The sequence below is a fragment of the Canis lupus genome, chromosome 11, assembly GCF_048164855.1.
Source record: "Canis lupus baileyi chromosome 11, mCanLup2.hap1, whole genome shotgun sequence".
In the NCBI taxonomy this organism is placed as follows: Eukaryota; Metazoa; Chordata; class Mammalia; order Carnivora; family Canidae; genus Canis; species Canis lupus.
This window is the reverse complement of record NC_132848.1, coordinates 46,704,686-46,723,201: the sequence shown is the minus strand read 5'-3', so window position 1 is coordinate 46,723,201 and position 18,516 is coordinate 46,704,686. Positions and strand designations below refer to the sequence as shown.

At 36.5% G+C, this 18,516-nt stretch overlaps 1 protein-coding gene across 8 annotated transcripts in view; it reads right to left on the bottom strand.

Moving 5' to 3' along the window:
• MGAT4A (alpha-1,3-mannosyl-glycoprotein 4-beta-N-acetylglucosaminyltransferase A) overlaps positions 1 to 18,516 on the bottom strand; it is a 155,353-nt gene that overhangs the window by 59,466 nt on the left and 77,371 nt on the right. For 7 of the 8 annotated variants that reach the window (XM_072768062.1, XM_072768063.1, XM_072768061.1 and 4 more), the window contains exon 4: positions 16,506 to 16,646. In XM_072768062.1, coding sequence (XP_072624163.1) covers positions 16,506 to 16,646 — 141 coding nt within the window. Of the gene's footprint in view, positions 1 to 9,628; positions 11,827 to 16,505; positions 16,647 to 18,516 lie in introns of those variants that run through there. The other variant, XM_072768067.1, reaches the window with a different exon arrangement.

Below are 18,516 nucleotides of genomic sequence, written 5' to 3'. Positions count from 1 at the left end.
AGAACAGGACAAAATCACAGCAAGAGAGCTAAAGGAAATGGAATATGCCTGATAAAGAATTCAAATAACGGTCATAAAGATACTCACTGGACTTGAAAAAAAAAGTGGAGGATCTCAGTAAGACCTTCAACAAAGAGATAGAAAATATAAAAAAGAACCAGTCAGAGATGAAAAATTCAATAACTAAAATCCAAAATACACTAGAGCAAATTGACAGCAGACTACAGGAGGCAGAAAAACTAAGCAGTGATCTGCAAGACAGAGTAATGGAAAGCAACCACGCCAAACAGCAAAAAGTGAAAATATATATATAAAAAAAAAAAAGAGAACGGGTTCAGCAAACTCAATAATATCATCAAACGTAGTAACATTCACATTATAGAGATCCCAGAAGAAGAAAGAAGGCAACACAAGACTTGTTTGAAGAAATAACTGCTGAAAATTTCCCTACTTTGGGGAAGGCAACAGACATCCAGACCCAGGAAGCACAGAAAGCCCCCAACAAAATTTACCCAAGGAGGTGCATACCTAGACACATAATAATTAAAATGACAAAAATAAGTAATAAAGAGAGAATATTTTAAAAAGCAAGAGAAAAGAAAACAGTTATATATAAGGGAAACCACATAAGGCTATTAGTTGATTTTAAAATAGAAAATTTGTGGGCCAGAATAGAGTGGCACAATATATTCAAAGTCCTGAAAAGATAAAACAAGCAACCAAGAAAACACTATTCAGTAAGGCAGTCATTCAGAATAGGAGACACAATGACTTTCCCAGACAAACAAAAGTTAAAAGAGTTCATCACAATTAAACCAGGTTTACAAAAAAATGTTAAAGGGAATTCTCTGAGTAAGAAAAAAAGGCCATAATTAGGCATAAGAAAATTAAGGAAGGGAAAAAGTTCACAGGTAAATGCAAAGATACAATAAAAATAGTAGATTAATCACTTATAAACCAGTATGGAAATTAAAGCATAAAAGGAGTAAAATCAATTTTAAGTATAAAAATCAGTTAGGAGATTCATAAAAGTACATATGACATCATATACATAAACCAGGGGGTGGAGAGCACATAGGAAAATTTCAGTGCTTTTAGAAAGGGTTCAAAAATTTAAGTGATGATCAACTTAATACAGACTGCTATACACATAGGGTATCTTAAATGAACCTAATGGTAACAAACAAACAAACAAACAAACAAAAAACAAGAGAAAGGTATCCCAGCATAACACTAAAGAAATCCATCAAACTGCAGAGGAAAGAGCAAGAGAAGAAGAATGAAAGAATTGCAAAACAACCAGACAACAAGTAACAAAATGATATTTTGTACATACTTATCAATAATTGTAATATGTACAATACATATATTGTACATACTTATCAATAATTATTTTAAATGTAAATGGACTAAATACTCCAATCAAAAGACATAAGGTGCCTGAATGGATAAGAACAACAGACAAATTGCAACTGCAAAACAACCAGACAACAAGTAACAAAATGATATTTTGTACATACTTATCAATAATTGTAATATGTACAATACATATATTGTACATACTTATCAATAATTATTTTAAATGTAAATGGACTAAATACTCCAATCAAAAGACATAAGGTGCCTGAATGGATAAGAAAGCAAGACCCATATATATGCTGCCTATAAGAGACTCACTTCAGACTTAAAGACACATGCAGATTGACAATGAAGTGATGGAAAAACACTTACCATACCAATGGAAATAAAAATAAGACTGGGAAAACAATATTTCTATCAGACAAAAAAGACTACAAAACACTGTAAGAAGAGACAAAGGACACTACATAATGATAAAGGGAACTATCCAACAAAAGGATGTAACAATTGTAAATATTTATGCACCCAACATTGGGGCACTTAAATAATAAAACTATTAATAGACATAAAAGAAGAAATTAAGAGTACTATAATAATATTAGGAGATACCCACTTAGAGTAATGGATAGATCAAGACAGAAAATCAACAAGAGAACAGAGACTTTGAATGATAAATTAGATATATTTTGAACATTCAATCCAAAACTGGCTGATTACACATTCTTTTCAAGGGGATATGGGACATTCTCAGATTGTTAGACCACAAAACAAGCCTCAATAAATTAAAAAAGACTGAAATCATGTCATCCGTCTTTTCCAACCACAATAGTATGAAACTAGAAATCAATCACAAGAAAAAAATCTGTAAAAATACAAATACATGAGAATAAATAAGAAGCTACTAAACAATGAATGGGTCAACCAAGAAATCAAACAAGAATAAAAAAAAACACATGGGGAACACGAAAATGAAAACACAACAGTCCAAATCTTCGGGAGGCAGCAAAAACTGTTCTAAGAAAAAAGTTTATAGCAACACAGGCTTACTCAAGAAACAAGAAAAATATCAGGTAAACAACATAACATAACATTTAAGGACCTAGAAAAAGAACAAACAAAGCAAAGCCCAATGCCAGTAAAAGGAAGGAAATAATAAAGATTAGAGCAGGAATAAATGAAAGAGAGACTTAAAAAACAATGACACAGATCAATAAAGCTAGGACATGGTTCTTTGAAAAGATCAAGAAAATTAATATCCCTTCAGTAAGATTCACCGAGAGAAAAAGACTCAAATAAAATCAGAAATGAAATAGGAGAAATAATACCACCATCACAGAAATGCAAAAGTTTGTAAAAGAATATTATAAAAAATAATATGCCAACATATTGGACAATGTAAAAGAAATGGATAAATTCCTAGAAACCTACAACCTTCTAAAACTGAATCAGGAAAAAAAAAAAAAGTAAACAGATTACTAGCAACAAAATTGAATCAGTAATTTTAAAAACTCCAAAAAAAAACAAAAGCCCAGGACCAGATGGCTTTATAGGTGAATTCTACCAAACATTTAAAGAAGAGTTAATACCTATTCTTCTCAAATTATTTCCAAAAAAATCCCACCAAAAACAGAAAAGGATGGAAAGCTTCCAAATTCATTCTCTAAGTCCAGCATTACCCTGATACCAAAACCAGAGAGAGGCACTACAAAAAAAGAAAACTACAGGCCAGTATCTTTCATAAACATGGATGCAAAAATCCTCAACAAAATATTAGCAAACTGAACCAACAATACAATAAAAATCATTCACCACTATCAAGTGGGATTTCTGGTGGCTCAATATTCACAAACAAATCAACATGATACATTACAACAACAAGAGAAAAGACAAAAACCATATGATCATCTCAATAAATGCAGAAAAAGCATTTGACAAAATCCAGTATCTGTCATGATAAAAACTTTCAAAAAAGTGGGTTTAGAGGGAACATACCACAACATAGTAAAGATCATATATGAAAAATCCACAGCTAGCATCACAGTCCATGGTGAAAAACTGAGAGCTATTCCTCTGAGATCAGGAACAAGCCAAATATATCCACTCTTACTACCATTATTCAACTCAGGAATCAAAGTCCTAGCCACAGCAATCAGACAAGAATAAGATATAAAAGGTAAGGAAAAAGTAAAACTTGCACTATTTGCAGATGACATAACACTCTATATAGAAAATCACAAAGTCCAACAAAAAACTACTAGAACTGATAAGTGGATTTGGTAAAGTCTCAGGATACAAAATATACAGAAATCAGCTGCATTTCTATACACTAATAATGATATAGTATAAAGAGAAAATTTTTTAAATCCCATTTACAATTGCACCAAAAAGAATAAAATACCAGGAATAAATTTCACCAAGGAGGTGAAAGACCCATATTCCAAAAACCAAAAAGTACTGATGAAAGAAACTAAAGATGACACAAATGGAAAAATATTTCATGCTCATGGCTCAGAAGAATCCATATTGTTAAAATGTCTTTACTACCCATAGCAATCTAAAGATTCAATGCAATTTGTATCAAAAAACAAAAGCATTTTTCACAGAACTAAGACAAAGAATTCTAAAATTTGTATGGAACCACAAAAGACCCCAAATACAATCTTGAGCAAGAGTGAAGATAAAGGTAACACAATCCCAGACTTCAAGATACACTACACAAAGCTATACTAATCAAAACAGTATGGTACTGGCACAAAAAAATACACATAGATCAATGGAACAGAATAGAGAACCCAGAAACAAACCTATGCCTATATGGTCAATTAATCTATAACAAAAGTGGTAAGACTATACAATGGGAAAAAAGAGAGTCTCTTCAATAAATGGTGTTGGGAAAAATGGATAGCTAAATGCAAAAGAATGAAACTGGATCACTTTCTTACACCATACACAAAAATAAACCCTAAGTGGATTAAAGATCTAAATGCAATACCTGGAACCATAAAACTCTTAAAGGAAAAGATAGGCAGTAATCTCCTGGACCAATGTCCAAGCCTTAGCAACATTTTTTGGGTCTGTCTCTTCAGGCAAGAGAAACAAAAGCAAAAATAAACTATTGGGACTATACCAAAAATAAAAAGCTTTTGCACAGCAAAGGAAATAATCAAGAAAATAAAAAGATAACCAAGTGAATGAGAGAAGATATTTTTGCAAGTGATATATCCAATAAGTGGTTCATATCCAAAATATATAAATAACTTCTACAATTCAATACCAAAAAAGCAAGTAATCTAATTAAATATGGACAGAGGACCTGAGCAGATATTTTTTTGAGAGAAGGAATATAGAAGCCCACTAGGTGTGAAAAGATGTGCAACATCACTCATCATCAGGGGAATGCATATCAAAACCACAATGAGGTATGACCTCATGCTTATCAGAATGGCTAAAATCAAAAAGACAAAAAATAACGTTAATAAGGATGTAAAGAGAAAGGAACCTTCATGTACTGTTTATGGAAATGCAAGCTGGTGCAGTCACTATGGAAAGCAGTATGGAATTTCCCCAGAAAGGTAAAAATAGAACTACCATATGATCTAGTAATTCTACCCCTGGGTATTACTCAAAGAAAAGGAAAACACTAATGCAAAAAGATACATGCACCCCTATGTTTACTGCAGCAATTTTTCAACATCCAAGATATGGAAGCAACCTAAGTTTCCATTCATAAATGAATGGATCAAGAAGATGTGGTATATACATACAATGGAATATTAGCCATAAAAAAGAATGAGATCTTGCCATTTGTAACAACATAGATGTACACAGAGAATATAATGGTAAGTAAAATAAGACAGAGAAAGACAAATACTATGATTTCACTCATATGTGGAACTTAAAAAACAAATGACAAAAAAAAAAAAAGACACAAGAGAAATGGGACTCTTAAACATAACAACTAAGCTGATGGCTGCCAGATGGGAGGTAGGGGAGGGGGATGGGTAAATAGATACAGGGATTAAGAGTATACTTATTGTAAGCACTGAGTAATGTACAGAATTTTTGAATCATGTTGTACATCTGAAACCAGCACACACTGTATGTTAATTATATACTTCAACTTTAAAATTAATTAAACAGAACTATTTAAAAAAAGAGATTTCCCAAATTTGTTTCAAACATATTTACTGAACACTTATCAAATGCAAGATATTATTCTAGGTGATAGGGATAATAGTGAACAACATAGATAAGCTCTCTGCCCTCATGGAATTTATTTTCTAGAAGAGGGGAAAAGATAAACAATACAATCTTAGTGGGTGATACGTTCTATACAAATTAAAATGTGGCAATATCAAAAATAATGGGTGGGGGAATGCCTGGGTGGCTCAATGCTTTGGCGCCTGCCTTCGGCCCAGGGCATGATCCTGGAGTCCCCACGTCGGGCTCCCTGAACGGAACCTGCTTCTCTCTCTCTCTGCCTCTCTGTATCTCTCGTTAATAAATAATATCTTTAAAAAAAATAATGGGTGGGGAATAGGGGAATTGACAGGTACCTCTATAGATAGTAATGTCCTGGAAGTCCTCCATCACCTTAACTGATAACTAATGGTAACAAAGAGCAGAGGAAGAACATTCCAGGAGAGGAAACAGCAAGGCCCCAAAGAAATAATGATCTTAACATAGTTAAGAAATAGAACAGAATGTATCTAAAGCAGAATAAGCCTAGATTCACAGGATTAGTTAGGGGTCAGATCAAAATTAACCTTAAATTTGTTTTTAACTGAGTGCAAGAGAAGGTCATTGAAAAGTTATCAGGGGACAGACATTATCCAATTTTTAATTTTGAAAGATTACCAAATTTTGTGGCAAAAGATACAAAAGTGTTCAGAGTAAAAGCATTTTGGGGGGATCAGTCAGAAGTTAGGTGGTATGAATTAGGGTGCTGGAAATGGGGACAAGTGGATGGATTTGAGATATGTCTTGGAGACCATCAATGGGGCTTAACCCTAGGGAAAGCATGGAAGAGAAAGAAGGAAAGGTGACTTGATTAAGCAGGTGAGAACAACACACCTGAGGAGGAAAGGGCTCCAAATCAAGATTTCTGTTATGATCATGTTACTCCAAAATGCCTCATGAGGTACCCTAGAAGCAGAGTACCATATATAGTTGACCCTTGAACAACATGGGTTTGAACTGTGCAAGTGCACTTATACATGGACTTTTCTCAATACAGTACAGTACTATAAATCTATTTTCTCTTCCCTATGATTTTTTTTAATAGGCTCTATGTTCAATGTGGGGCTTGAAATCATAACCCCAAGATCAAGAGTAGCATGCTCTACTGACTGAGCCAGCCAGGCGCAACTCCTTATGATTTTAATAATGTTTTTTTCTCTAGCTTACTTTACGGTAAGAATACAGTATATAATACATGTAACATGCAAAATATGTGTTAAGCAACAGTTTATGTTACCAATAACAACTAATGGTCAACACTGGCCAATAATAGTTAAGTTTTGGGGGAGTCAAAGTTACACATGGATTTTTGACTGTGTGGGGTATAGAGGGTCAGGGCCTCTAACTTCATGTGGTTCTAGGGTCAACTTTACCTAAGAATTTAAATTAAAATTATGTTAAGTGTTTAGAATATAGACTAGAAATATAACAACTGTGATGTGAGCTTTCCAATGCAATCCTAGCTTATATGGAGTTTAATCTTTGTTTATGGAAAAAGCAAACTACATGCTGACCCAGAGTATGCAAACAAAAATAGTATAAAAATGCGAACTCTATTCCCTACCATAGTCTTGAGTTGTTTATTGTTTTAACTTTAGATGGCATGTATAGAGAAGCAGCCATTTTTTCCCCAAATATACTGTTAAGAGATCTGGAATTTAAATTCTTTAGTTTAAACCAAGGCACTCAAGGTCTCCAAGAGCATTAGAAGTGTAAATACTAATTTCAGCTAAACCTACAGACTTAAGAGTGTCCAGGCTTGTGGTAATTCACAAAATTACCACAGAAAAAGACAGTTTTCCCTGCCTTCTGGAACCAAGGTAAGATGGCCCTTCCTGGTCCACTCATTCTTCTGGCCCACAATGTACTTCTGTGGCTTATAATCTATAAAATCTATTTATTCTAAGGAGGTAGAATTCAGAATAAATGTAACAGCAACGTAAACAACATAACTATGTCATACTTTAAGGAAGGAGCAAGGTGGACCTTGCCAAAAGGTTGGACTAATTACTTTTATTAATTGTCCAGTATTTCCTATTCAAGTAGTAACTGTGTAGCATCTGTAATATATCTATTATGTACTGAACAATCTAAAATACAGTCTATAAGATAAAATAGAGCTATCAACTGTTGTTATCTTGGTTTTCTTCAACTTTCTTGGAAAGTTTTTAAATTCTAGTGGTTCCTTTAAAATTAAGAAAATTTAGAAACAATCTTATTTTGGCATTTTCCATCTTCAATCACTAGTCTACCTTCAGCTGTACCTTCTCCATCTTCTTTGGCTTTATCTTTCTCTTTCCTGAAAATTAACTGTAGAAAACCATCAAGGCTCAGTCTTAGGCCCTATCCATCCCCGTATTTTCAATCAGTTATTCGCAAATAATGAGCCATAAAATTATATCTAACTCTGATCTCTGAATCCCCGACCTAAATATCCAACTATCCTTCTCTAGAACTCACAATCACTTCTTCACTTAACATATCCAGATTTAAGTTATGATCTTCTTGCAAACCAATGATGCAAAATATTTACTGCTGTTCCCTATCTCGGTGAAGAGCACCTGCCATCCACCCAGTTACATGATCCAGAAACCTAAAACTTAATCCTTGACTACATCCTCTACTTCAGTCCGCAAAAACAGTTGATCACTAGCTCCTCCCAAATATGTATGTCCCCATACATCCCAAACAACTCCTCCACCCGTCCTCTTCTTTGCATCTCTACTATTATCACTATTATCTAGTCCATAACTGTCCTTTCTCAAGGGGATCACTACAATAGTCTTTTACTGGGGCCTTTCAAATCTACTCTGCTGTCCATAAACTCAATCATTCTTCCCATTGCAGCAGTTGCAGTCTTTGTAAAATTTATATCTTATAAAATCATCCTAAGTAAGTCCTGCTTAAAACTCTTCAGTGGCTTCTTTCTGCTCTTAGGATAAAAGCCCAAATCCTGGGGCAGCCTGGGTGGCTCAGCGGTTTAGCACCGCCTTCAGCCCAGGGCATGATCCTGGAGTCCTGGGATCGAGTCCCATATCGGGCTCCCTGCATGGAGCCTGCTTCTCCCTCTGCCTGTGTCTCTGCCTCTCTCTTTCTCTCTCTCTCTCATGAAGAAATAAAATCTTTGGAAAAAAAAAAAAAAAAGCCCAAATCCAATAAATGGTCTGCAAGTTCCTGCATTGTCTGGCTCCAGTACATCTCTCGTCTCATCTTATTCCATGCTTCCCTTCACTCCACACTTCATCTACGGTGAACTTCTTTCATTTTCTAGAATATTCCATGCTCCCATCACAGGGTTTTTGTGATGCTCTTCTCATTTTCTGGAATACTTTTTTCTCCCATGTGGTAACCGTAATAATATCCCTACCATGTCCATGTCCTAACTCCTGGAATTTGTGAATACATTACCTAACATGGCAAAAGGGATTTTATGGATATGATTAAAGATCTTGAGATTGGAAGGTCATCCTGGACTACCCAGGTTAACCTAATGAACTCACAAGGGTCCTTATGAGAGGAAGGTAGGATAGTCTGTGAGAGGAGGAGATGTGTCACAGAGAGATGTGCAGATGAAGGAAGGGGCCCTAATGAATGTAGCCAATCTCTAGAAGATGGAAAAGGAAAGAAGTAGACTATCCCCTAAAGCTTCATAAGGAACACACCCTAGTCAATACATTGATTTTAGGACTACTGGCTACCAAAACTAGAAGATAATAAACTTAGGCCATTTTAGGTCACTGGGTTTGTGGTAATTTTTACAGCACAGTGAAGCAACTAATACACCCACTTTTACCAGTGAGCTACATAGTTCACAGATCTCAGGTCAAATGAATTTTTAAGACTTCCCTAAAAGCCTTAATTGAAGCAAATGCCTCTTTTATACATTCTTCAAGGCATCCTTTGTATCACCAATTAAGGCTGTAACTGTACAATTACTTACATAATTGATCATTTGACCCCTGCATTCTCCTTTACCAGACTAAAGCTCCACAACACTAGGAAGAACATCTAATTTTGTGTACCAAAGTACCTGGCACACAGCAGATGTGGGTGAGTGGATGGATGGACTCATTCATTCATTTTACTTCAGCACAAAGAACCACCTGCTGTCCTCTACCAATCAGTAATGCCATTTTGGTAGGTAACCTGTGGAGGACCTTTCTTCACCCATTCCGCTCAGCACTAAATGGGCCCTGAGTCTAAAGAGCTGAGTTTCTTCAACTCAAAGAAATTTTTCTCTATTATATATTTGCTTATTTCCTCTCTTTACTCCCTTTGTTCTTTCCTTCTGAAAGTTCTATTAGATGGGTATTAGAACTTTTGCCTACCCCAATTCTTTGTGCCCTTTATGAAGGATTCTAGAACTACACAGCTCAATTGTTCAGATTGCTAATCTGATCTTCAGCTGTGTCTACTCTGTTTATCAGTCCATCTATATGGTAATTTTAAATACAATCAATGAAATTAGAACACAGAGATTTCCAGTCAATCCTCTATGAATTGGCCTACCATCCCTTTAAAATATATTATGTGTAATTTCTAAATGATATTCTGCTTGCCCTACAAATTCAATTTCCTTGAGTATTAAGTCATTCACAATGTGGGTTTCCTCAAATATTTTGTACCCCTAGTTGTACAATATGCCCTTTTACCTATCTGTAGTTGCTGTATCTATTTATTGCAGCCTGCAGATTTCATGGAAGGAACTAGATGTGGTGTGTGTAGGGTGGGCTGGCAGTTCTTTGTTCTTCACAAAGGAATTCAAACCCCTCTTTAGATAATCAATAGCTGTCTAGAACACATTCTCCCTCTTTAGTCTTAGTAAGACTTAGTGGATCTGAGTGCTGTTCTCTATTTAACCAGCCTGACCACTGAAGCACAGAAATTTTAGCAAAAAACAGTTTTTCTTTGACCTAAAAAAACAGAAGGGGCGCCTGGGTGCTCAGCTGGTTAAGCATTCCCTTAGGCTCAGGTCATGATCCCAGTGTCTTGGGATCAATCAAGCCCTGCACCAGCTCCATGTTCAGTGGGGAGTCAGTGCCTCCTTCTGCCCTCCCTACTTGTGCTCTGTCAAATACATAAGTAAAATCTGAAAAAAAAAAAAAAAAGTAGTTAATATAAAGTCCCTGAAAAGGTTTTAGAGTTCCAAAAAATCCCAGAAATTCTATACTTTTTCTATGTAATTTCTATTTCTAGAATTACTTTTTCTATGTGCATTTTTCTAAGTAGAAGGTTTATCGTTTTCCTAGGATAGCAAAGGGTTCTAACTCTAAAAATGTTAAAAACCATTGCTTGACGATTTAGGAAGGAAGATTTTAATGTAAACACCTGAGGGTTTTTTCCAAGCTGTTGCATTTTCTACCCCTCAAAAATAGTGCTAACTTAATAACAATGTTAACTAGTAGAAAGATGGTTGACCAAAATTTCATTATATTTATGATAAAGTCATAAACAAATGGGATGGAGTAAGTACTTCAAAAGGATAAGAGAGAATGTCACATTCACAAAATAACAATGAGCTACTATGGGAGAACCCATTAGAGGTTCTCAAGTTGTAAATGACTTTAAAAATACTTCTCGGAGGAGGAGGGGCAAGATGGCAGAAGAGTAGGGTCCCCAAGTCACCTGTCCCCACCAAATTACCGAGATAACCTTAAAATCATCCTGAAAATCTACGAATTCAGCCTGAGATTTAAAGAGAGAACAGCTGGAAGGCTACAGTGAGAAGAGTTCGCGCTTCTATCAGGTAGGAAGACGGGGGGGGCGGGGATAAAGACACAAAAGGCCTCCGAGGGGGAGGGGCCCCGCGAGGAGCCGGGCTGAGGCCGGGGCAAGTGTCCCCAGGACAGGAGAGCCCAGTACCGGAGAAGCAGGAGCTGCACCAACCTTCCCGATGGAAAGGCACCCGCAGGGAGTTGGATCAAGACCCAGGAGGCCGTGGGTGCTCTCAGGCTCCCTGGGACACTAACAGACACCTGCGCCCCAGGAGAGTGCGCCGAGCTCCCTAAGGGCTGCAGCGCGCAGGGCCGGACCGGAGCAGCTCGGAGGGGCTCGGGCGGCGGCTCCGCGGAGGGGGCTGCACCACCGGGAGCGTGAATCCAACAGCGCAGGCCCCGGAGCACAGGGCCCCGGGACACAGCCCAGGATCCAGCCTCCCCCGGGACAGGCAGAGGCCGGGAGGGCCCAGGGCAGCAAGGACGCTCCTGCCCCGAGCTGAGCAGATCAGCGGCCCCGCCCCGGAGCCTCCAGGCCCTGCAGACGGAGAGCTCCAGAGTTACTGCCGGGGCTGAATCCAGGGCTCCAGAGCTGGCCACTGCCCCTGTTGCTGTTCCTCCTGGGGCCTCACGGGGTAAACAACCCCCACTGAGCCCTGCACCAGGCGGGGGGCAGAGCAGCTCCCCCAAGTGCTAACACCTGAAAATCAGCACAACAGGCCCCTCCCCCAGAAGACCAGCTAGACGGACAAGTTCCAGAGGAAGTCAAGGGGCTTAAAGTATACAGAATCAGAAGATGCTCCCCCGTGTTTTTTTTTTTTTTCTTTTTTTGCTTTTTGATTTGTTTGCTTCCCCCACCCCTTTTTTTCTTTCTTTTTTTTCTTTTTCTTTTTTTCTTTTTTTCTTCCTTTTTTCTTTTTTCTTTTTCTCTTTTCTTTCCTTCTTTCTCTCCTCTCTTTTTCTCCTTTTCCAAATACTTGTTTTTGGCCACTCTGCACTGAGCAAAATGACTAGAAGGAAAACCTCACCTCAAAAGAAAGAATCAGAAACAGTCCTCTCTCCCACAGAGTTACAAAATCTGGATTACAATTCAATGTCAGAAAGCCAATTCAGAAGCACTATTATACAGCTACTGGTGGCTCTAGAAAAAAGCATAAAGGACTCGAGAGACTTCATGACTGCAGAATTTAGATCCAATCAGGCAGAAATTAAAAATCAATTGAATGAGATGCAATCCAAACTAGAAGTCCTAACGACAAGGGTTAACAAGGTGGAAGAACGGGTGAGTGGCATAGAAGACAAGTTGATGGCAAAGAGGGAAACTGAGGAAAAAAGAGACAAACAATTAAAAGACCATGAGGATAGATTAAGGGAAATAAACGACAGCCTGAGGAAGAAAAACCTACGTTTAATTGGTGTTCCCGAGGGCGCTGAAAGGGACAGAGGGCCAGAATATGTATTTGAACAAATCCTAGCTGAAAACTTTCCTAATATGGGAAGGGAAACAGGCATTCAGATCCAGGAAATAGAGAGATTCCCCCCCCTAAAATCAATAAAAACCATTCAACACCTCGACATTTAATAGTTAAGCTTGCAAATTCCAAAGATAAAGAGAAGATCCTTAAAGCAGCAAGAGACAAGAAAGCCCTGACTTTTATGGGGAAGAGTATTAGGGTAACAGCAGACCTCTCCACAGAGACCTGGCAGGCCAGAAAGGGCTGGCAGGATATATTCAGGGTCCTAAATGAGAAGAACATGCAACCAAGAATACTTTATCCAGCAAGGCTCTCATTCAAAATGGAAGGAGAGATAAAGAGCTTCCAAGACAGGCAGGAACTGAAAGAATATGTGACCTCCAAACCAGCTCTGCAAGAAATTTTAAGGGGGACTCTTAAAATTCCCCTTTAAGAAGAAGTTCAGTGGAAAAATCCACAAAAACAAGGACTGAATAGATATCATGATGACACTAAACTCATACCTTTCAATAGTAACTCTGAATGTGAACGGCCTTAATGACCCATCAAAAGGCGCAGGGTTTCAGACTGGATAAAAAAGCAGGACCCATCTATTTGCTGTCTACAAGAGACTCATTTTACACAGAAGGACACCTACAGCCTGAAAATAAAAGGTTGGAGAACCATTTACCATTCAAATGGTCCTCAAAAGAAAGCAGGGGTAGCCATCCTTATATCAGATAAACTAAAATTACCCCGAAGACTGTAGTGAGAGATGAAGAGGGAGACACTATATCATACTTAAAGGAACTATCCAACAAGAAGACTTAATCCTCAATATATATGCCTCGAATGTGGGAGCTGCCAAATATATAAATCAATTAATAACCAAAGTGAAGAAATACTTAGATAATAATACACTTATACTTGGTGACTTCAATCTAGCTCTTTCTATACTCGATAGGTCTTCTAAGCACAACATCTCCAAAGAAATGAGAGCTAAATGATACACTGGACCAGATGGATTTCACAGATATCTACAGAACTTTACATCCAAACTCAACTGAATACACATTCTTCTCAAGCGCACATGGAACTTTCTCCAGAATAGACCACATATTGGGTCACAAATTGGGTCTGAACCGATACCAAAAGATTGGGATCATCCCCTGCATATTCTCAGACCATAATGCCTTAAAATTAGAACTAAATCACAACAAGAAGTTTCGAAGGACCTCAAACACGTGGAGGTTAAGGACCATCCTGCTAAAAGATGAAAGGGTCAACCAGGAAATTAAGGAAGAATTAAAAAGATTCATGGAAACTAATGGGAATGAAGATACAACCATTCAAAATCTTTGGGATGCAGCAAAAGCAGTCCTAAGGGGGAAATACATCGCAATACAAGCATCCATTCAAAAACTGGAAAGAACTCAAATACAAAAGCTAACCTTACACATAAAGGAGCTAGAGAAAAAACAGCAAATAGATCCTACAACCCAGCAGAAGAAGAGAGTTAATAAAGATTTGAGCAGAACTCAACGAAATCGAGACCAGAAGAACTGTGGAACAGATCAACAGAACCAGGAGTTGGTTCTTTGAAAGAATTAATAAGACAGATAAACCATTAGCCAGCCTTATTAAAAAGAAGAAAGAAAAGACTCAAATTAATAAAATCATGAATGAGAAAGGAGAGATCACTACCAACACCAAGGAAATACAAACGATTTAAAAAACATATTATGAACAGCTATACGCCAATAAATTAGGCAATCTAGAAGAAATGGACGCATTCCTGGAAAGCCAAAACTGGAACAGGAAGAAATAGAAAACCTGAACAGGCCTATAACCAGGGAGGAAATTGAAGCAGTCATCAAAAACCTCCCAAGACACAAAAGTCCAGGGCCAGATGGCTTCCCAGGGGAATTCTATCAAACATTTAAAGAAGAAACCATACCTATTCTCCTAAAGCTGTTTGGAAAGACAGAAAGAGATGGAGTACTTCCAAATTCATTCTATGAGGCCAGCATCACCTTAATTCCAAAACCAGACAAAGACCCCACCAAAAAGGAGAATTACAGACCAATATCCCTGATGAACATGGATGCAAAAATTCTCAACAAGATACTAGCCAATAGGATCCAACAGTACATTAAGAAAATTATTCACCATGACCAAGTAGGATTTATCCCCGGGACACAAGGCTGGTTCAACACTCGTAAAACAATCAATGTGATTCATCATATCAGGAAGAGAAAAACCAAGAACCATATGATCCTCTCATTAGATGCAGAGATAGCATTTGACATAATACAGCATCCATTTCTGATCAAAACCCTTCAGAGTGAAATGTGTGGGAAATATCAGAAAGGGAGACAGAACATAAAGACTCCTAACTTTGGGAAACGAACTAGGGGTGGTGGAAGGGGAGGAGGGCGGGGGGTGGGGGTGAATGGGTGATGGGCACTGAGGGGGGCACTTGATGGGATGAGCACTGGGTGTTATTCTGTATGTTGGTAAATTGAACACCAATAAAAAATAAATTTATTAAAAAAATAAAAATAAAAATACTTCTCTTTTCATTTGATATTCTTATTAGTGAGACATCGTTTAAACCAATAAATGTACTAAATGACTGAGACATCTGATCCAAATAGTGATTATTAAAGGGAGAGATATAATATCAACTTTGGAAATAATTAATGATCAATCTAGAAAAAATAACAGAGTACACAACTTTTTTTTTTTTTAAGTACACAACAGTTCTTGTTAGTCTTTTGTACATCCAGCACCTCCTGGATAAATATTTATTGAATTAATAAGGAAACTGGAAAAATGAGTTATTCCAAATATGATATTTTAAGAATTATCACTTCCTTAGGAAGACAGTGTGCAATTTTAAATGATTCATAAAGTAGAAAGATGGCAGAACTAAAAAAAGACAAATATAAAAGCTTATGCTAATAGATCAAATAATAGGAGACAAAAGGTAAAATACTTAATCCTACTGAATCAAAAGCAGATTAAATCAGCTTCTTAAAAACATTATCACAAAGATGAATTTCAGTATCTGTTTAAAGTGATGGTTTTGTCATTTGTTAAAGAGTTACTAGGGGAACAAAATGATATTCTGCTCTCTACATTTTAAAATCTCCAAAAGATTAACAAAGTCAAAGTAGAGGAATAAAAATCATGAAAGAACAGTAAATAGGGCCCACAAGGAAAATTCAAGCTTCAGCAGTTCTAACAAGAGGAAAAAAATATGCAATGAACTATCTTTTCACTGTATTAGAAAAAAAACAAACCAAAGTATTTCTATTATTTCATGAAAGGTTAAACAAAAGTGATTATATGCCTTTCAGCTGTCTGAGAAAAAAGCAGGGGCAAACATAAGAAAACCTCTCTTGACAAGACAGAGAGCTATTAATGTTGAAAGAAGACACAAGAAAAAAAGTCATCTCTCTACGTCTTAAATTCTGAAAACAGAACAAGTAAAAAGGTTTAAACATTTTTCTGCCTGGAGATGGGGCAGATTTCTCATGACCCTTTTCGATTCTATACTCTGATCTATGGAGAAAAATACCCAACTCCTTTCAATGTAAATGAGTCCTAAGTTACTACTATGTAGAGAGAAGGAATTTTTCTTCTTTGACCTGCCAGGTTTTAATGGTCAATGTTGTACTCCAAGATCCAATTAAGGCCAGCAGCACAACCACAGTAAGAAACAAAACAAACATACCTCCCGTTCTTCCATTACCAATTTGGAGAGCAGGCTGAAGGCTTCTTTCGTTTTGCAATAAATGAGGCAAATGATAATAAATACTTGGCACTTGAAGAGATTTTTTGCTTGTTAACTCCTTTAATAGCTTTAGGGTATTATCTAAAACAAAAAAGCATAATTAATGTACAGGATCACCTTCCTTACAGAAGTTGCTGATTTTACAAATACAGCAGCTAAAATTTATGAGAACTAGAACTCAAGAATTTTCTTTCCTGACTTCATACTTTGGTGAATAAGATCTCCATTTAAAGTGAAAAAGACATTTCTGCAACCAGAGTCTCACAGTCGTGATGTTGGTAGCACTGAATGAAGCCAAAGAACCGTGAGAAGGTGGATGCTTTCATCATTTGTTGTTATGACAGTTCAGAACACAGGCCCTGCAGAACACATTCTAAACAAGCTACCCAATTATGAAAATGTAATAGGGACATTTACCACCAATAACTTTCACTTTCCTATGCTATTCTATTTTACTGAATTTTCACATGGAAGTTGCTCCCGGCCCCGAAAAAATTCAAGTATAATAATTTAAACAGTACAATTTGAGAATGTCCAGTACAGACCCTAACTTTCAAATAGTTTTTCTTGGAGGAGTTAATGAATCCTTTAATATAATATGAAATAAAAACTCAATCTGGTAGACAATACTGTTTCCAAAGTTCCAACTATAATATAATTTGACCTTTTAAATACAGAAGGTTAACAGTAAGGACTTAAAGTCTCACAGAAGATTTCTGTGCAAAACTATATGAAAATTCCATTAAAAATATAACAAGAACCCAAAATTCACAAAAGAAAAGCACAGGACTTATATTAATGTTTAATGAAATTAATGTTTAATCTCATAAGTAAAGAAACGATTATGAATTACAATACAGAAATTTCAACCTATTAACTTAGCATAAGATTAAATAATAATATTAAATATTGTGATAATGTGACCTATGTTTCAGCTACTCAGAAGAGCACTGAAAACCCTAAAACATTTGTCTTATTAATAATTTCCCTCCTAGGAATTTCACTTTTATGCACTCAATAAATACTTAGTGATTATCTATTTTATCCCAGCCACTGTGTCATGTGTTTAGAAATCAAGAATCATCAAAACATAGATCCTTGTTGTTGTTGTTTTTTTTTAAAAAAGGTGATCCTTGCTTTTAAGGAAGTTATAATGTAATAAAATAACTTAAGGGCTGCCAGAAATGTGACCAATTTATACACAAAGATGTTCATCACAGAGTTACAAGTTAGAGAGACAAAAAACCACACGGAAAAATCCTATTTGCCTAATAGTAGAAAAATATTTAATACATTATCGTATATGATTAACAGACATATGTCCATTGAAAATGGTGTTTCTGAAAAACATCCATTGACACAGTAAAATGTTAATAGCCTATTTCAAAAGTAAAACTGAGGTTCTGATATACAATCCCAATTCCAAAGAAAAAACATACATGGAAAAAAGACTAGAAGGAAACAAAAAATGTTAACAGAAATCACTTAGCAGCAGACTTATAGCTAGTTTATATTTTATTCTCTCTACCATTCCATAATTTTAAATGTTTCTGTGCCATAACAGGAGAGGAAGCATAGAGCATGAAAATTTAAAAATCAGGTCAGGCAGTGGCCTGCTTGATCAATCTAAAGACAAGAGGAATGAATGATAAAAGATGGGAAAAGATGATAATTGAAAAAGTGTTCTAATCTTGAAAGATGACATAAATTTCGAGGCAACTGATTACATACATATGTCAATTTAATCATCAGACTAAGAAAAGCACAGAAACGGAGAAAGGATCATTGGCATTCATCTTACTCTAACCAGAAGTTCTTAGAGAGGGAATAGATCAGACACCCTCCAAAAGTACCCACTATAATAAAGCCATATTTTTTTCTTATAAGTCACAGATAAGAATACGAATTGCCTCAAATGGCTCAAAGGTTATCCAGAGTCTATCTACGGTCC